Raw genomic sequence first — 14,578 nt, forward strand, 5'->3', positions numbered from 1 at the left:
CTGTAATACTAGTTATCCAAGAGGCTGAGACCCAGGGGATCATGGTTTGAAGTCAGCCTAGGCAAAAAGCCCAGACTCCATCTCCAAAACAGCAAAGAGATAGGCTGGAAGTTGTGTCTCAAGTGATAGAAAACCAGCCAGGCAAGCAAGCTAAGTACAAGGCTAAGTTCAAGCCCCAGGACTGCCAAACAACGAAAAAGCAAATGTTAGCTGGTCATGGTGGCACAGCTAGGCAGGGGTGGCAGGGCTGCAGCCCAGCATCGCCCCAGGGAGATAGGGGATTTCCAGGACCTTCCAAAAAGGAACTAAACAAAACAAGACCAGGTGGTGAGTTCAGTTTGAATGTAGAGAAACTTTATTTAGACTTCTTTTAAAAATCAATCTAGTTTAAAAGTAAGTTGAGGTAACAAGAACTCAAAACTAAGACAAGTCAGACAGACGTAGAACAGACAAGTGCACAGAGGGGAAGGCAGACTGTGGTCAGACCTTGTCCATCTTGGAGATGAGACAGGAGAATGGACAGATGGACGGACAGACAGGAGAGGGCTGTCTGAGCTCAGATCTTGACCCTCTTGGAGATGAGAGAGAAGACTGGACAGGTGGACGGAGAGACGGGAGGGCTGGCTGTGCTCAGATCTTTTCCATCTTGGAGATGAGGTCATCACAGATCTTGGATAGCTCCTCGTTTTCTTTAGTCTGAAGGGAAAAAGGGGCACTGTGTCTGACGATGATCGGGGGAGCCCCTCTATCCCAAGGCCGGCCTCCACGGCAGGCCGGAGGGCCCTGTGCCCCACCTTCTGCTCCACAGTCTTCTCCAGAGACTGAATCTGCATCTGTGCCTTCCTCAGGCTGGCTTGGAAGGCCAAGGCCTCTGCTTGGGCCTTGCTTCGGACCTGCGTGATCTCCTCATTTGCTCTGTAGGGGTGGGGGCGGAGACAAAGGTGGGCTCCGTTCAGAAGCCAGCCTGCCTCCCTCCCTCTCTCCCTCCCTCCCTCCCACAGTCTGGGGTCTGTGCCGCACTCACAGTTTGAGCTTCTCCTCTGCGTGGACCTTTAGCACCCGGTACCGCTGGCCCTCCTTCTCAATCCTCGCTATGTACTCTTCCACACACTTCTTTAGGGAGTCTTCATTCTTTAGGAAGGAGCACACACAATGGTTGGTGGTGTGCCGTTCTATCACACCACGTGGGCACTGAGCCCAGGTGCAGGCTGCAATGCTGCCTGGGGACAGTAGTGACACACGTTTCCCATTTTCCTTTTGGAAAGCGTCTCTTCGTACCCTCCTAGGCTGACCCCCAGCGCTTGCACTGCTGGGTGTTAAGCTTGGATGGGGGGCGGTGGGGCATGCAGCCTACGCCACGCCCTCCTGTGGCCTTCCTCCCACAACGCACTCCGCAAACACCCCAAGTCCATACCAAAAGGCTCAGTGCTGCTTGGTGCTGGAATCTTAGCTACTTAAGGAGGCTGAGATCTGAAGGTCATGGTTCGAAGCCAGCCCAGGCAGTAAAGTCCACCAGACCCTTACCTCCAGTTACTTACCAAAAAGCTGGGGATGGAGCCATGGCTCACGTGGTAGAGCACTAGCCTTGAACACAAAGAGGCTCGGGGATAACGCCCAGGCCCCGAGTTCACCCCAGACGGGCACTGCTGCCCCACCCCCACCGGCTTGGTCACCACTGGCTGTGTGCACACCGTGCTCCTCATGACACGAGTCCTCGCTGAGGGTTTTTTTGTGCCTCTGGGGATCAAATTCAGAGCCATACGTGTGCCAGACAAGTGCTTTGCCAAGCAGCCACAGCCCTGGCTCCTCTGCGGGGTTCTACCCCTCAGCCTGCTCTCCCCTTTCCAGAGTCTATGGGGTTCGGGGCCACCTGGGGTCGGGGAGCGGGACAGGCAGAGACCGCAGAGGGGACACGGCCCGGTGCGGGGACGGTGCTGCGACGCCGGGCCCACAGCACAGCGCACCACGCACCTTGCGGTAGCCTTCAATCACCTCCTTCTGCTTCTCAAATCGCTTGAAGAGGTCGGAGAATGACTTCTCCATGGAGTTCAGGTCTGCAGTAAGCTGGTCTCTCTCCTTAAGAACCTTCTGGATTTTGTCTTGGGCAAGGTCCTTCTGTTTCTGGGTCTCCTCTTAAAGAGAGGCGACATGTGAGATTAGGAGCAGCTGCCATGCAGGGTGCCAGAGGCGGCCCAGAGAACGAGGGCCGGGAGGGGCAGCGGGAGAGGGCCGGGAGGGGCAGCGGGAGAGGGCCGGGAGGGGCAGCGGGAGAGGGCCGGGAGGGGCAGCGGGAGGGGCCGGGAGGGGCAGCGGGAGAGGCCGGCGGCTTGGAATAGGGATCTCAAGACGTGGCCCCTCCAGGCCACAAGGTGACAAGCCTCCCTTTCCGTGTGCCCCTTCCATGTCTGCCCCACAGGGAGCCCAGAGAGGGTGGGGCAGGACATCCCAGTGAGACAGGCCAGGCGTCACCTGCTTTGTCTCTGCTCGACCTAGCCTGGACCCTCATGGGGACCCCTCCATGGGTCGGGCCCCTGCGTTCCTGCAGAGGCCCCTGGACAGGGCCTTCTCGTGTGGGCAGGGCATGGTGGAGCAAAGGTCCCATGGTCCTGTCAGCTTGGGGTCCGGGTGGGTTCCAGCCACATGGGTGGCCCACCTAACCCCATCCCACCCTCAGTGGCCCTCTGTAAGGGGACCGTGGGAGGCGTAACACAGCAGGGGCCCAGCTAGGGCAGGGCTGACCACACCTGAGGACACAGGAAGAAGTAGCTGGTGTTTTACCCATTGAGTGGTGCACGATCGCTTCAAACCCGTCCACGATCTTCCTGTGGGGAGAGGCCTGGTGAGGGTCTGTGGCTGGTCACCAGGACAGGCCCGGGCCAGGGTTGCTGCGCAGCAGCCTTACCCCATCTCCAGGTACTTCACGTGGAGCTCCTCGCACTTGCTTTTCAGCTCCAGGTTCTCCTGGTGAATCGCGCTCACCTGCCAAAGCACATGCCTGTCAGCACTGCCAGCCCCGCCAGCCCGAGGTGCCTCCCCCGCCGGCCCAGTGTCACCAGGAGATGTGGGCCGCCTGCCATGGAAGCCTCAGGGCCTCCGACGCGAGTACCCCAGAGGGTCTTCCTGTCAGAGACACAGGTCAAGTGTGGGCCTCCAGTTGGCAGAAGGCCAGCCGCGGAGGGAAAGCCAGACTTGAAGTACAGAGGACTTGTGTGGGCTTCTGGGCTTGTCCTGGAATATCATGGGGTCCTGACAGGGGTGGGATGGGTGCCGACGTTCCCACAGGCACCCGGGATCGACGGGGCGCGCCACGTCACAGGCCCGGAGGGAACACGCGGTTGGGGGCCACCATTGGCTGTTGGAGGGCAGATGGCCCCCTGCTCCATCAGTGCACACGTCCCTGAGAAGGCTCTGGAGCCTCTTAAGACAGGCTGGGCCACGGGGCCTAACGAGGACGGGGTGCAGCGTGGGGCTCAGACCTGAGCACTGTGAAGACCTGGACTCTGCAGACAGCGCGGGCAGGTAGCAGACTGTCCTCAGGCTTGTAGCTCCAAGCGCCATCGCAAGCCACTGGCCACCCATGAGATTCCCCCAGAGACCCACACTGCCGCCATTTCCCCATGGGATGGATGGCTGAATCTGGGCTGCCGGCTGGCATGTGCAGAGCTGCCAAGATGTCTGGGCTGTGGGGAGGGAGCCACACCAAGGCTGTGCTTAGACCATTGGGACCTTTTTTCGTGTGTGTGTGGTTAAGGGGCTTGAACTCTGGGCCTGGGTGCTGTCCCTCAGCTCTTCAGCTCAAGGTGGGCATTCTACCACTTGAGCCCCAGTGCCACTTCCTGGGGCCTACTTCTTACTGCCCCCAGGCAGCCTGCGTCCTCACCGCCGCATCCAGGTCCCTCTGGCTGTACTGCAGCACCTCCACGATGGGCCCAGTGGACGGCTCTCCAAGGCCAAGGCCACGAGGGGACGGGCCAGGAACCTGCTGGGGTGAAACCACCGGCCCTCAAGACCACCGCTCCCGCCCTCGGCCACACAAAGATTGCTCCGAAGAGGTGAAGTGCTTACAGGAACATCCAGAGCGCCCAAAAAGTCCAACTCCACAAGCTTGGCTTCCAGTGGGTTTCTGGAGGCGGGCCTGTCTGCATCCTGCGGGCTGAAGATAAGACAGCGGCTGGCTCACCTCATGCACTTGCAGGGAGCAGGGCACAGGGACAGAGGCACCCAGTCTTAATGAGGCCCGTGTCCAGATTTATATCTATTTGAAAAGGTCTTGCTATGTAGTCCACATTGGCCACAAACCTGTGATTCTCCTGCCTCAGCTTCCTGAGGGCTGTGATTACAGACCTGCACTACTATATCCCATAGTGGTTGGAAACAGAAAATGCAGAATGGTATGTCAGGCCTGATGCCTCCACGGGCCCCAGCCCCCACCTCCCTCCTCCCTGCCATCAGCCTGAGCCACTGTGAGGTGCTCTGCACAGCTGAGGCCTCAGCGGGGGCCCACACCATGCCTTCCTTGGCTTTGGGGGTTTGACGCCATGCTTGGCATGCACTCTCTCATATTACATAAACACACCCCTTTCCTTCCAGGGCAGGGCCAGCCTTGCTTCTCACATCGAACCCTGATGCTGTCAGGCTGTCTTTGAAGTCAGCTCACCACAGACCATTTGTGAAGGGTCAGGCATAGTGATGGGCAGTTTTACTTATGAAAACAAACCACTGCGTACACCCGGCCAGTTAGTGTGCTGAGGTCGGCTGTGCATGCGGAGGTGTTGCCCGCCCAGGCTGGTGTGCATGTCAAGCACCAGGGTCTCTTTTTACGGGAGGGCCAGTTGCCTGTTACACAGCAGCTCCACAGCCTGTTCTGTCCTGCTCACTCGCCACAGTGGTTTATTTCTAGTTTAGACCAGCCCCAGGCCAATCAGGGCACCAACTAACAGCCACCTGACTTCCTTGCTCGAGCCAGTAGTTTCACAGAGGAGGGGACATACCTGTTTATTTCCCGGACCACGGACAATGGCCGAAGAGGGCTGTCTTTCAGGAGTGGGTCAAACTTCAGGTACAAAGACTGTTTCCTCCAAGCTGACTCCTTAAACTAAGGGTAAAGGGTAGGGGACAGGGGAGGGGCAGTTAGCTTAAGCTTGGGATGAAGGGCTGGGGACGGGGGCTGCCCGTGGTTGGCAGGGATCACTGCTGTCCCAACAGACATCAGGCAGTTCCAGAAGCTGGGTGATCTTGTTGGGCAAAGGACCCTGGGAAGCCACAGTACACTGTGCTGCTGGCACCAGGGTGCCTACTCTTGCCACTCAGGGCAGGCGCCTGGGTCAGGACTCTGCGAGGATCACAGGATGCCATTCCCGACAGCGGCTCTGCGGGTATTCTAGCTGTCAAGCCCCAGGGCTGCTGAGTGCACTAGAGCCTGGACCAGGAACGGGATACATAGGTGTGAGGTTGCTGGGTACCTACCGAGTTAGTTCCAAACTGCTCCAGATAATCCACCTCGGCACAGGTGCCTAGAACTGAAACGGGGGAGTCACAGCTGCCGTCACCTCCTCTGGGCCCTGGGCTCCGACAGATACATGCCAGCGCTCTCGAGCGCTCAGCTCTTTGAAATACGGGCAGGAGATCCCTGCCCTTGTGGGGGCTCTGGCCCGGCCCCCAGCTGCACACACAGGAGTGACCGCTCTCCTTCATTAACTGAGTATCACGGCTCTGAACTAGGCCTTATTCTCCTACCTGGTGCCCTACCACCTTAGTCTTTTTTTTTTTTTTTTTTTTGGGTCCGGTCGTGGGGCTTGAGCTCTGGGCCTGGGAGCTGTGTCTCAGCTCTTCAGCTCAAGGCGAGCACTCTATCACTTGAGCCACAGCACCACTTCTAGCCTTTTCTGCTTATGTGGTGCCGAAGAATCAAACCCAGGGCCTCATGCATGCAAAACAAGGACTCTACCACTGAGCCACCTTCCCAGCCCCTAGTTCTAGCTTCTTTTGCTCATTTATTGAAGATAAAATCTCTTGGCTCTGTTCAAAACTCACTTGTTCTTAGATTCTCTCTGACCAAGCTGGCTTTGAGCCATGATCAGGTGAGAGCTACCAGTTCCCAAGTAAATGCTTTAAAAAAAAAAATTCCTATCCAAAACGGAATCTAAGAATGTGGTGTTCAGGAATGCTTGGGCCAGCTGTATTTTCTGGTCTTATGTCTGATTAGAGACTTGCCTCTTATAATGCCCTAAGGAAAAAAATAGCCTAACTTAAAAAAAGGCAAAAGGGGCCGGACAGTTGGCTCAAAGAGTACAGTACCTGTCTAGCAAGCTTGACACCCTGAGTTCAAAAGTTCAAACTCTTGGGCTGGGAAGGTGGCTCAGTGGTAGAGCGCTTGCCTTGCATGCCTGAGGCCCTGGGTTCGATTCCTCAGCACCACATAAGCAAAAAGAAAAAAGCCAGAAGTGGTGCTGTGGCTCAAGTGGTAGAGCGCTAGCCTTGAGCTGAAGAGCTGAGGGACAGCGCCCAGGCCCAGAGTTCAGACCCCATGACCGGACCCAAAAAACAAACAAAGTTCAAACTCTTAATAGTGAGTATATGTATGTATGTGCGAACAAGTGCACGCACATGCACATGCACACGTGCGCTGGAGCAAATATATAGCTCAAAGATATTCAAAGATCACAAACTAAGGGTGGGGAGAGGATGGGAAGGGATGAAAAGGGGAAACAAAGGAGGAGGCTACAATGCTTGATAAGAAATGTACTCATTATCTTGTCCATGTAATTATAACCCCTCTGTACAGTATTTTCACAATTAAAAAAAAAAAAGATCACAAACTCAAAGATACTCAAAGATTGTTAAGCTCGAGGCCCAGTCTGGGCTACAAAGGGATAATTAGATCAAAAATAAATAAGTAAATACAAAGAGCACCAGTAGCTTGCCCTTATAATCCTATTCAGGAGGCTGAGATTTGAGAATTGCAGTTTAAAGCTAGTCCAGGCAGACTAATCTCAAAGACTTTTTATCTCCAATAATCAGAGAAAGGCTAGAAGTGGAGTTTTTTTCCCCTCCAGTCATGGGGCTTGAACTCAGGGCCTGGGCACTGTCCCTGAGCTTCTTTTGCTCAAAGCTAGCACTCTACCACTAGAGCCACGGGGCCATTTCCAGCCTTTTCTGTTTTATTTATTTGTTGGTCGTCGTGGGGCTTGAACTCTGGGCTTGGGTGTTGTCCTTGTGCTCTACAGCTCAAGGTGAGTGCTCTACCGCTTGAGCCATAGTGCCACTTCAGGTTTTCTAGTGCTTTATTGGAGATAAGAGTCTCACAGACTTTCCTGCCCGGGCTGGCTTTGAACCGCAATCCTCAGATCTCAGCCTCCTGAGTAGCTAGGATTACAGGCGTGAGCCACCGGTGCCTGGCGATCAGCTTTTTCTGTTTATGTGGTACTGAGGAATCGAACCTGGGGCTTTGTGAATGCTGGGTAAGCACTCTACCACTAGCCACATTCCCAGCCCAGAAGTGGAGTTTTGACTCAGTCATGTGTGAAAACGTCAAGTGAGTTGGGCTCTGGTGGCTCACACCTGTAATCCTAGCTACTCAGGAGGCTGAGATCTGAGGACCATGATCTAAAGCCAGCCTGGACAGGAAAGTCTGTGAGACTCTTATCTCCAATCGACCACCAAGATGTTGGAAGTAGAGCTGTGGCTCAAGTGGTAGAGCACTAGTCTTGAGCAAAAAACCCAAGGGACAGTGCTTAGGTCCTCAGTACAGGTACATATGTGTGTGCGCGCGCGACACACACACACACACACACGCACACACACACACACACGCACACACACACACACACGCACACACACACACACACACACGCACGCGCGCGCACACACACACATAAAGTTGATTAAATGTGTAAGTAACCAAAATTGAGAGCTTATCAAGTCACTTAATATCCTTTAACTCAGTTTAACTCAGTTCTCAATGAGCTCACATTATCACAGTATTTCTCTGGTACTGGTAGCACCTTGTTGTTTACTCTGCCTTTGCTTGTATTTGCATCTCCTACCCACATCTTTTGCCTGGTTTTCCTAAGGGCGTCTACACTTTCCCATCTTCTCTGCAGTAAAGGCAGCAGTTCTGTTCTACCAAAGTTATTCCTCTCTCTCTCTCTGTTGGTTGTGGGGCTAGAACTCTGGGCCTGGGCTGTCCCACAGCTCTTCAGCTCAAGGAGAGCACTCTACCACTTGAGCCACAGCACCACTTCCAGTTTTCTGGTGGTTAATTGAAGAGTCTCATGGATTTTTCCTTGCCCGGGCTGGCTTTGAACCATGATCCTCAGATCTCAGCTTAATGAGTAGCTAGGATTACAGGCGTGAGCCACCAGTGCCCAGCTCCTAAGTTATTCATCTTTTGATGGAGTAGAAGTTCCTATTAAGTCATTTACTGGTGTAACAAAGCAGTCTGAAGAATTATTACCTGCTGACAACAGCTCAACCAAGAACAGAACACAAATGCTCATGGGCGTTTTCAGGTGCACTGATAGGGACACCTCAGGCTCACTTACCCTCAGCTGGGTCTCTGAAGCTCTCATCCTTCAGCTCCTGCTGAGGAGACCCAGGTACTGGCTCGGCAGGATGGGCAATCAGCTCACTGTCCACGTGGCTTGTGGGAACCAAAGTGCTTGAGGAAGTCAGGATTCCCTCCTAGAAGGAAGGCCAATTAACTATATACAGTGGAGAACTCCTGGGCAGGGTGCTGCCTTACCCAGTTGCCTTAAAATAAGCCCAGAGGAGAAAGTTGCCCTGGAGAAGGGAAGAAGGCATGGGTGCTCCCCACCCATCACCAGATGGCTGGTGGCCTTTTCTACATAATGGACAACAGAGGTGGCAGCAAAAGGCTGCGTCTGTGTGTGCGCGCGTGTGCGCATGTGTGTGCGCGTGTGTGTGCGTGTGTGTGCGCGCATGTGTGCGCGCGTGTGTGCGCATGTGTGTGCACATGTGTGTGCGTCTGTGTGTGCACACGTGTGTGCACGTGTGTGCGCATGTGTGTGCACATGTGTGTGCGTCTGTGTGTGCACGTGTGTGTGCGCGTGTGTGTGCGCATGTGTGTGCACATGTGTGTGCGCGTGTGTGTGCACGCGTGTGTGCGCGTGTGTGTGCACGCGTGCGCGCGCCGGCAGACAGACCCCCGCTCCACACCTTGCCTTCTGCTCTCGGCGCCTCAGGTGCCACCTGCGGCACAGGGGGGTCATCTTCGTGGGCTGAATGCAGCTGCCTAGAAAGATGGGGTCAGGAGAGGCTTGTGTCAACCCCACATCTGTTGCTACTAAGCTGCCACACATCTCCTTCCGTGCTGCTTCACCTGAGATGGCCACGCTAAAAGGTACGTGAAAGTACATGAAACACGGACTGGGAAGGTGGCTCAGGAGTAGAGCGCTTGCCTAGCATAGATGAGGCCCTGGGTTTGATTCCTCAGCACCACATAAGCAGAAAAACCTGGAAGTGGCGGTGTTGCTCAAGTGGTAGAGCGCTAGCCATGAGCAAAAAGCAGCTCAGGGACAGTACCCAGGCCAGTTACCCTAGTGCTAACATGCTATGCTTGGCTTCTGGAATGACAGTCCCCAGCTTGGGTCACCGCTTGGTGACATGTCTGGGGCACTACCTTACCACAGTGCCAGCTACATTGTTTCCTGGGCCTGGGTGCTGTCTCTCAGCTCTTTGGCTCAAGGCTAGTGCTCTACCACTTGAGCCACAATGCCACTTCTGGTTTTCTGGTGGTGAATGGAGGTAAGAGTCTCATGGACTTTCCTTCCCCGGGCTGGCTTTGAGCCTCCTGAGTAGCTAGGATGGCAGGTGTGAGCTCCTGGCGCCTGGCATTGTGCCTGTTTGTACTACGCCTTTGAGACGGGGTCTATTTGCCTAAGCTGGCTATGAACTTGAGATCTCTGTCTTAGCCTCCTCAGTGCCCAGAGCGCATCACACCTTGCTGTTTCACAATAGCTGAGGGAACTGCAGACTGCGTCCCACGGTCCCAGGCTGGCCGGCAGATCTGCCTCCAGCCTCAGTCCTATGTGCAAAGGCTGAGGGAATGCAGACTGTCCACTGGGGGACTCAGACCCTGGATCACGCCACGGGAGGGCTGTCCTTGACACAGCCCTGTTCTCTGCCCACTTACTGGCTTGGCGGTGAGTTCTCAGGAGCCAGAGGCCCTGGGCTCAGTGGCTGGACCGCTGGATGCACTGATGTCATCTTGGGGCTTTCTGGGGGCTGGGCCTGTTGGCAACCAGATTTGGAGTCACCACCGTGCAGACAGGAATTTGGGTCATCCAGCTGGTCCCAGTCAATGTGGGTAGAGCTCCAGGAAGCAGGCCTGGGGCTGTCCTCCTCCATGCTCATTCCAGGTTTCTCTTCTGGCTCCTTGGGGACTAGCTCCTGCCTAGCCTCTGACCTCACGGGAGGCTGGAGGCCAGGTCTTTTGGCTAATCTCCTTAGTGGAGGAGGAATGCTTTTAGTGCTGGTACCATCTGAGAAGTCAAATTCTAGCCTCAAGGAGTTACACCCTGAAGGAACATCCAGTTGGCTGGTGGCTTCTTCTTCCCTAAGGCTTGGATTTTTGGCCTCCATAGGTGGCAGAAGGCTGGCTGGGGCTGAGTTCTCAGAACCAGATAAGCACACTTGAGGTGGGGATGAGGCCTGAGCTGTTAGCTCAGGGGTGCCCACAGCCTCGGGACAGGCTAGGACCTCACTAGTTGGGTCTCTGGGGGGTGCTCCTCCATGCAGGTCTTCAGAGCTTGTGCCAGGTGAAGCAGCCATGACCGAGACAGCACAGTGGGTGCTTTCTTCTGAGGCTCCGGGAGGGGTCTCTGCCTTGGGTTCCAAAGCTGTCTCTCCAGGGGTGTCTTCTAGGATCTCTGAAGTAGACGGTAAGCTTTCATCTAATGAATAAGAGCTAGCATTTCCCTTGAAGGCTTGCCTAGGGCTGCCAGACATTTTGGGTGAGGTCGTGCAGATTTTAGGACTTCCCGGGTTCTGGGAAGAGCCTGAGGAACTTGTATCAGCCACGGGGGCTGAGCCAGGCTCCTGGGAACCATCCTCTCCAAAAGCTGAGCTTGTGTCCCTTGGAGGAGAGTCAGCATTGGCCACTGCTTCTTTCTCGAGAAATCCATTGGTAGCTCTGGCATCTACTTCCGTGGTGAACTGTTGGCTTTTTAGAAACAAGTGGAGTTAATACTAAGGAATCTATGAACTTTTCAATTAGATTCCAGCTCATGTGAAAACATTAGGTAAAGATGGAAAAACAAGAGTTTTTAGTCAACACCATACTCTTGATTAAAGCCTACTGAACACAGGTCAGTGCTGGTGGCATGTGGGTCATGCAGTCTCTGAGAGACAATGCAGACAGAGGCACGACAAACCCCAGTGTGTATCTTGGCAAGCTTATTTTACTTTACTCTTTAGCCCACAGACCACAGCTACATGGCCAGGACAGTCTCTGCCTGTACGAATGCTGCCTTCAGACCCCACATTACCCATTCCGCTGCAGACTCTAACCCAGTGGTGCCTCAGACCAACACCACAGGGAGGCCAAAAGACAAAGCCACAGCCTCAGCCAGATAAGAAACCCTGCTGGACAGCAGGAGGGCAGAGCAGGGCTGGGAATTAGAGAGCAGTGAGAAAGTACATACTGCTTTGTTTGGTGCAAATGTCACTTGATCTTCAGATTGCTGGAACAGGCCAATGTCACATACCTCAGCTTGCCATTTCAGTGACTCAAATGAAGGGAACCTTATGTTCATAGCCCTGCTCTTTTCTCCTAGTTTAGAAATGTTTAATGAAAAAAAAAAAAATCAAGGAAGTTGAGGTAAGGAATTCCCTGCTTACGAGACTGCTCAGAGCTGCTCTCCTCCCTCCTAGATGACAACTGGGCAGCACTGACCTTCAGGACTGCAACCTTGGTCACATCAGAGGACAATACTCCAACATTTTGTCATTACAGAAGCAAAGATGGCAAGGGCACAGTAAAGCAGTGTAAGTATGCAATTAAAATGAATTCCAAGTAGCTGATGATTAACTCTCCACTAACTGACTAGACCCTACATAAACTCAAGACAAAGATCAAGAGAAAGCCTGTCCAGATGGGATAGCCCTGTGCACTCCTTCCAGGACTCTGAAAGGGTAGAGTTGTAAGACGTTAAGTGGTTCCAATACTCACTTGTCTTTCTGTGTCCAGAAACAGTAGTTTTCTAACCCAACACTGTTATCCAGAGGAAAAAGAGCCTCATGTTTGCTGGACATGCTAGGACTTAAGATCCTGTGTGTCTGTGGATCCCGCAGAGGTGTCTGGAAAGTCACCTGTTGGAGGAGATTAAGGAGGGAGCATCTATTCCATGACACAAGTGTTCATAAGCATACAATGCCACTCAATCAGAGGTCTCCAGAGAAGGCAGACATTACAGCTCACACTTACCTTTGAAGCTTTTGCTTGGTTCCTGGGTGGCACATTTTCTTTCTGCGACAGACGAAGAACAGATGATCTTCCGGTAAGTTCTGGTGGTGAAAACAGGAAGTCACAATTTTCTGCATTTTTTTCACTGGCGATATTTTCGTCGTTGAAGAACTGCAGACTCATTCTGGAAAAAGCAGAACATGCTCTTGTCAGTGTGCGGACAATTATGTGGCATCGTAGTCACCAGCACATCAGCAGAGCTGATCCACAGCGACAGAGATGTCCTAGTCTTGCACAGAACATCTGTATATCTGGTCAGCACACTGAAGCTCACTTCTCATGTAAGTAGCCTCTGTGAGGCAAAGCAGAAAAAGCCTTAGAATGCTTGTCCTGCTTCAGGCTGCATTGGAACCTCTTGGACCGAGAGCTAAAAGAATTTAGGCTGAGACAGAGAATCTGACACTCACACTTACTGTTGCACTACACTACGGGAGGCAGAAAAATGCTGGCTGTCAGAACACAAAAGAGCCAGAGGAAGTCACATATGGGCCAAATGGGTCCACATGGCCCCTTCCACATGGTATAAAGCACAGCAGGCAGCTGAGGCCTCGTTCATGGAATTGGAATGGAAGACAGTGATTCTAGTCCGCATCCCTCCTACCGAGTGAGGAATGGGACTGGCCAGGGTGCCTGCAGGGAGGAAGCCCAGAGAAGCTGAGAGAAGGCAAGCTATGGAGACCCCCCAGTATTCAGTGGATGTCAGGAAGAATCTACACAGGCCCTCTTGGCAAGCTCAGGATCTAGAGTGACTCCATTCTCACTCACCAGGTATTCATGCTGGTCCCCAGATCTGATCACTTTCCCACTCACAGCACCACTCACCCACTATGCACTGCAGAGCACTGACATGCTCAATGGAACCCTGTGGGTACTTGGTGAAGCCCTGGGAATTCAGGTTGAAAAGGCTGTGGGGGGTGGGAGTTACTGGGGAAGAAGTCAGCACAAAGGCGCCCAGGCTGTTGCTGACTCAACTTGACAAGTCCGCTGTGGTGCACATAGCGCTCACACTTTATAATCCAAGCTCTTTGGGAGGCAGAAGTAGCTGTGACAATAGTGAAAGATCTTATCTGACAAATAAAGCAAAAAGGTCTGGGTGTGTGTGCACAATCGAGTGCTATGCTCTGAGTGTTTTCTACTATACCAGCCTTGTCTGTGGGAGAAGAGGTCCAGATGTCCATGGCAGGTGGTAAGATGGAGTTATGGTAACCCTTCAGGTAGTAATTACAGGAAGGAGAGAGGCCCGCTCCCTTCCCCACGGACAAAGCAGCCACTGTGGATCCGAGACTGCCTAACGCCATCCACCTGGGAGGAGCAGCGAGTGCCAGGTGTTGGAGGTCAAGCGCTAGTTAGTGCAAACGGGCACTGGGGCTCACGGCAGACAAGGTCGCCCCGGTGGCAGCGTTGAGGACGAGGCACGATCTGCGCCCCGAGGGACCAAGACCCACACACGTCCTGGAAGAGGACATTACAAAGGCGACAGGAACGCGGGCAGACCGATCCTGTTTCCCAGAGCAGCCATGAGGAGGCCGACACAAAGGCCGAGGGGAGGAAGGCGAACGTGGGGTACGGCAAGGGCTGGATTCCGGGCGCAGCGGAGCCCGGGCGTCCCCGAGAAGCGGGCGATCCCGGGGAAGGGCGGGCGGCGCGGGTGGGCCGTCCCCGCACGCCGCGCGCCGGGCCGGGGGAGAGGCCGGCTCGCACGCGGGGCCCCGCAGGCGCCGGGCCAGAGCCGCCGGGAGGCGCAGCGCCGGCGCGGGGGCCCGCCAGGGCGGGGCGGCCCCGGCGGCGGGGGGCGGCCCCACCCCGGTCCGGAGGGCCACAGGCCTTCGCCACTCACCTGCCGACGTCTGCGGGCGCTGGGTCCGCGCCACCGTCCACCGCAGGGGAGGAGGGAACGCCGGTTCCGCGCCGGCCGAGCCGCGTAGCCCGACAGAACACAAATGGTCGTCGCCGGCCTAGGCCGCAACCGCCGGCCGCCGCGCCCACAGATTCAAATACGGTCGCTTGGCGCCACGCGGCCAATCAGCGCAGGGCGTAGGCGGCCAATCAGTGCGCGGCCCGGGCGGGTCTTAGGGCGCCGGCGGCCAATGGAAG

At 54.7% G+C, this 14,578-nt stretch overlaps 2 protein-coding genes across 4 annotated transcripts; one reads left to right on the top strand and one right to left on the bottom strand.

The window, feature by feature from the left end:
* Window positions 1-332: 332 nt before the first annotated feature.
* Window positions 333-14,424, bottom strand: Tacc3 (transforming acidic coiled-coil containing protein 3). 3 transcript variants are annotated; one of them, XM_042671023.1, is made up of 16 exons: window positions 14,322-14,424; window positions 12,446-12,608; window positions 12,191-12,330; window positions 10,154-11,182; window positions 9,178-9,253; window positions 8,544-8,682; window positions 5,467-5,519; window positions 4,992-5,095; window positions 4,066-4,153; window positions 3,881-3,979; window positions 2,903-2,979; window positions 2,779-2,822; window positions 1,972-2,132; window positions 1,025-1,131; window positions 795-915; window positions 333-696 (listed from the first exon to the last, which is right to left on the bottom strand). In XM_042671023.1, exons 2-16 carry the CDS (start codon window positions 12,605-12,607, stop codon window positions 631-633), a joined length of 2,466 nt encoding a protein of 821 aa, XP_042526957.1. In that variant the 5' UTR covers window position 12,608; window positions 14,322-14,424; the 3' UTR covers window positions 333-630. The 3 variants fall into 3 exon arrangements, with proteins under 3 accessions (XP_042526957.1, XP_042526956.1, XP_042526958.1); XM_042671022.1 differs by having other exon boundaries at window positions 3,881-3,982; XM_042671024.1 differs by lacking the exon at window positions 3,881-3,979 and having other exon boundaries at window positions 14,322-14,423.
* LOC122100673 (proline-rich proteoglycan 2-like) lies at window positions 12,625-14,522 on the top strand. Its single transcript, XM_042671008.1, has 2 exons — window positions 12,625-12,765; window positions 13,995-14,522. The coding sequence occupies exons 1-2, from the start codon at window positions 12,625-12,627 to the stop codon at window positions 14,520-14,522; spliced, it is 669 nt and encodes a 222-aa protein (XP_042526942.1).
* Window positions 14,523-14,578: the final 56 nt, after the last annotated feature.

This window comes from Dipodomys spectabilis, unplaced genomic scaffold (assembly GCF_019054845.1).
Source record: "Dipodomys spectabilis isolate Male_0828 unplaced genomic scaffold, ASM1905484v1 ptg000594l, whole genome shotgun sequence".
NCBI lineage: Eukaryota > Metazoa > Chordata > Mammalia > Rodentia > Heteromyidae > Dipodomys > Dipodomys spectabilis.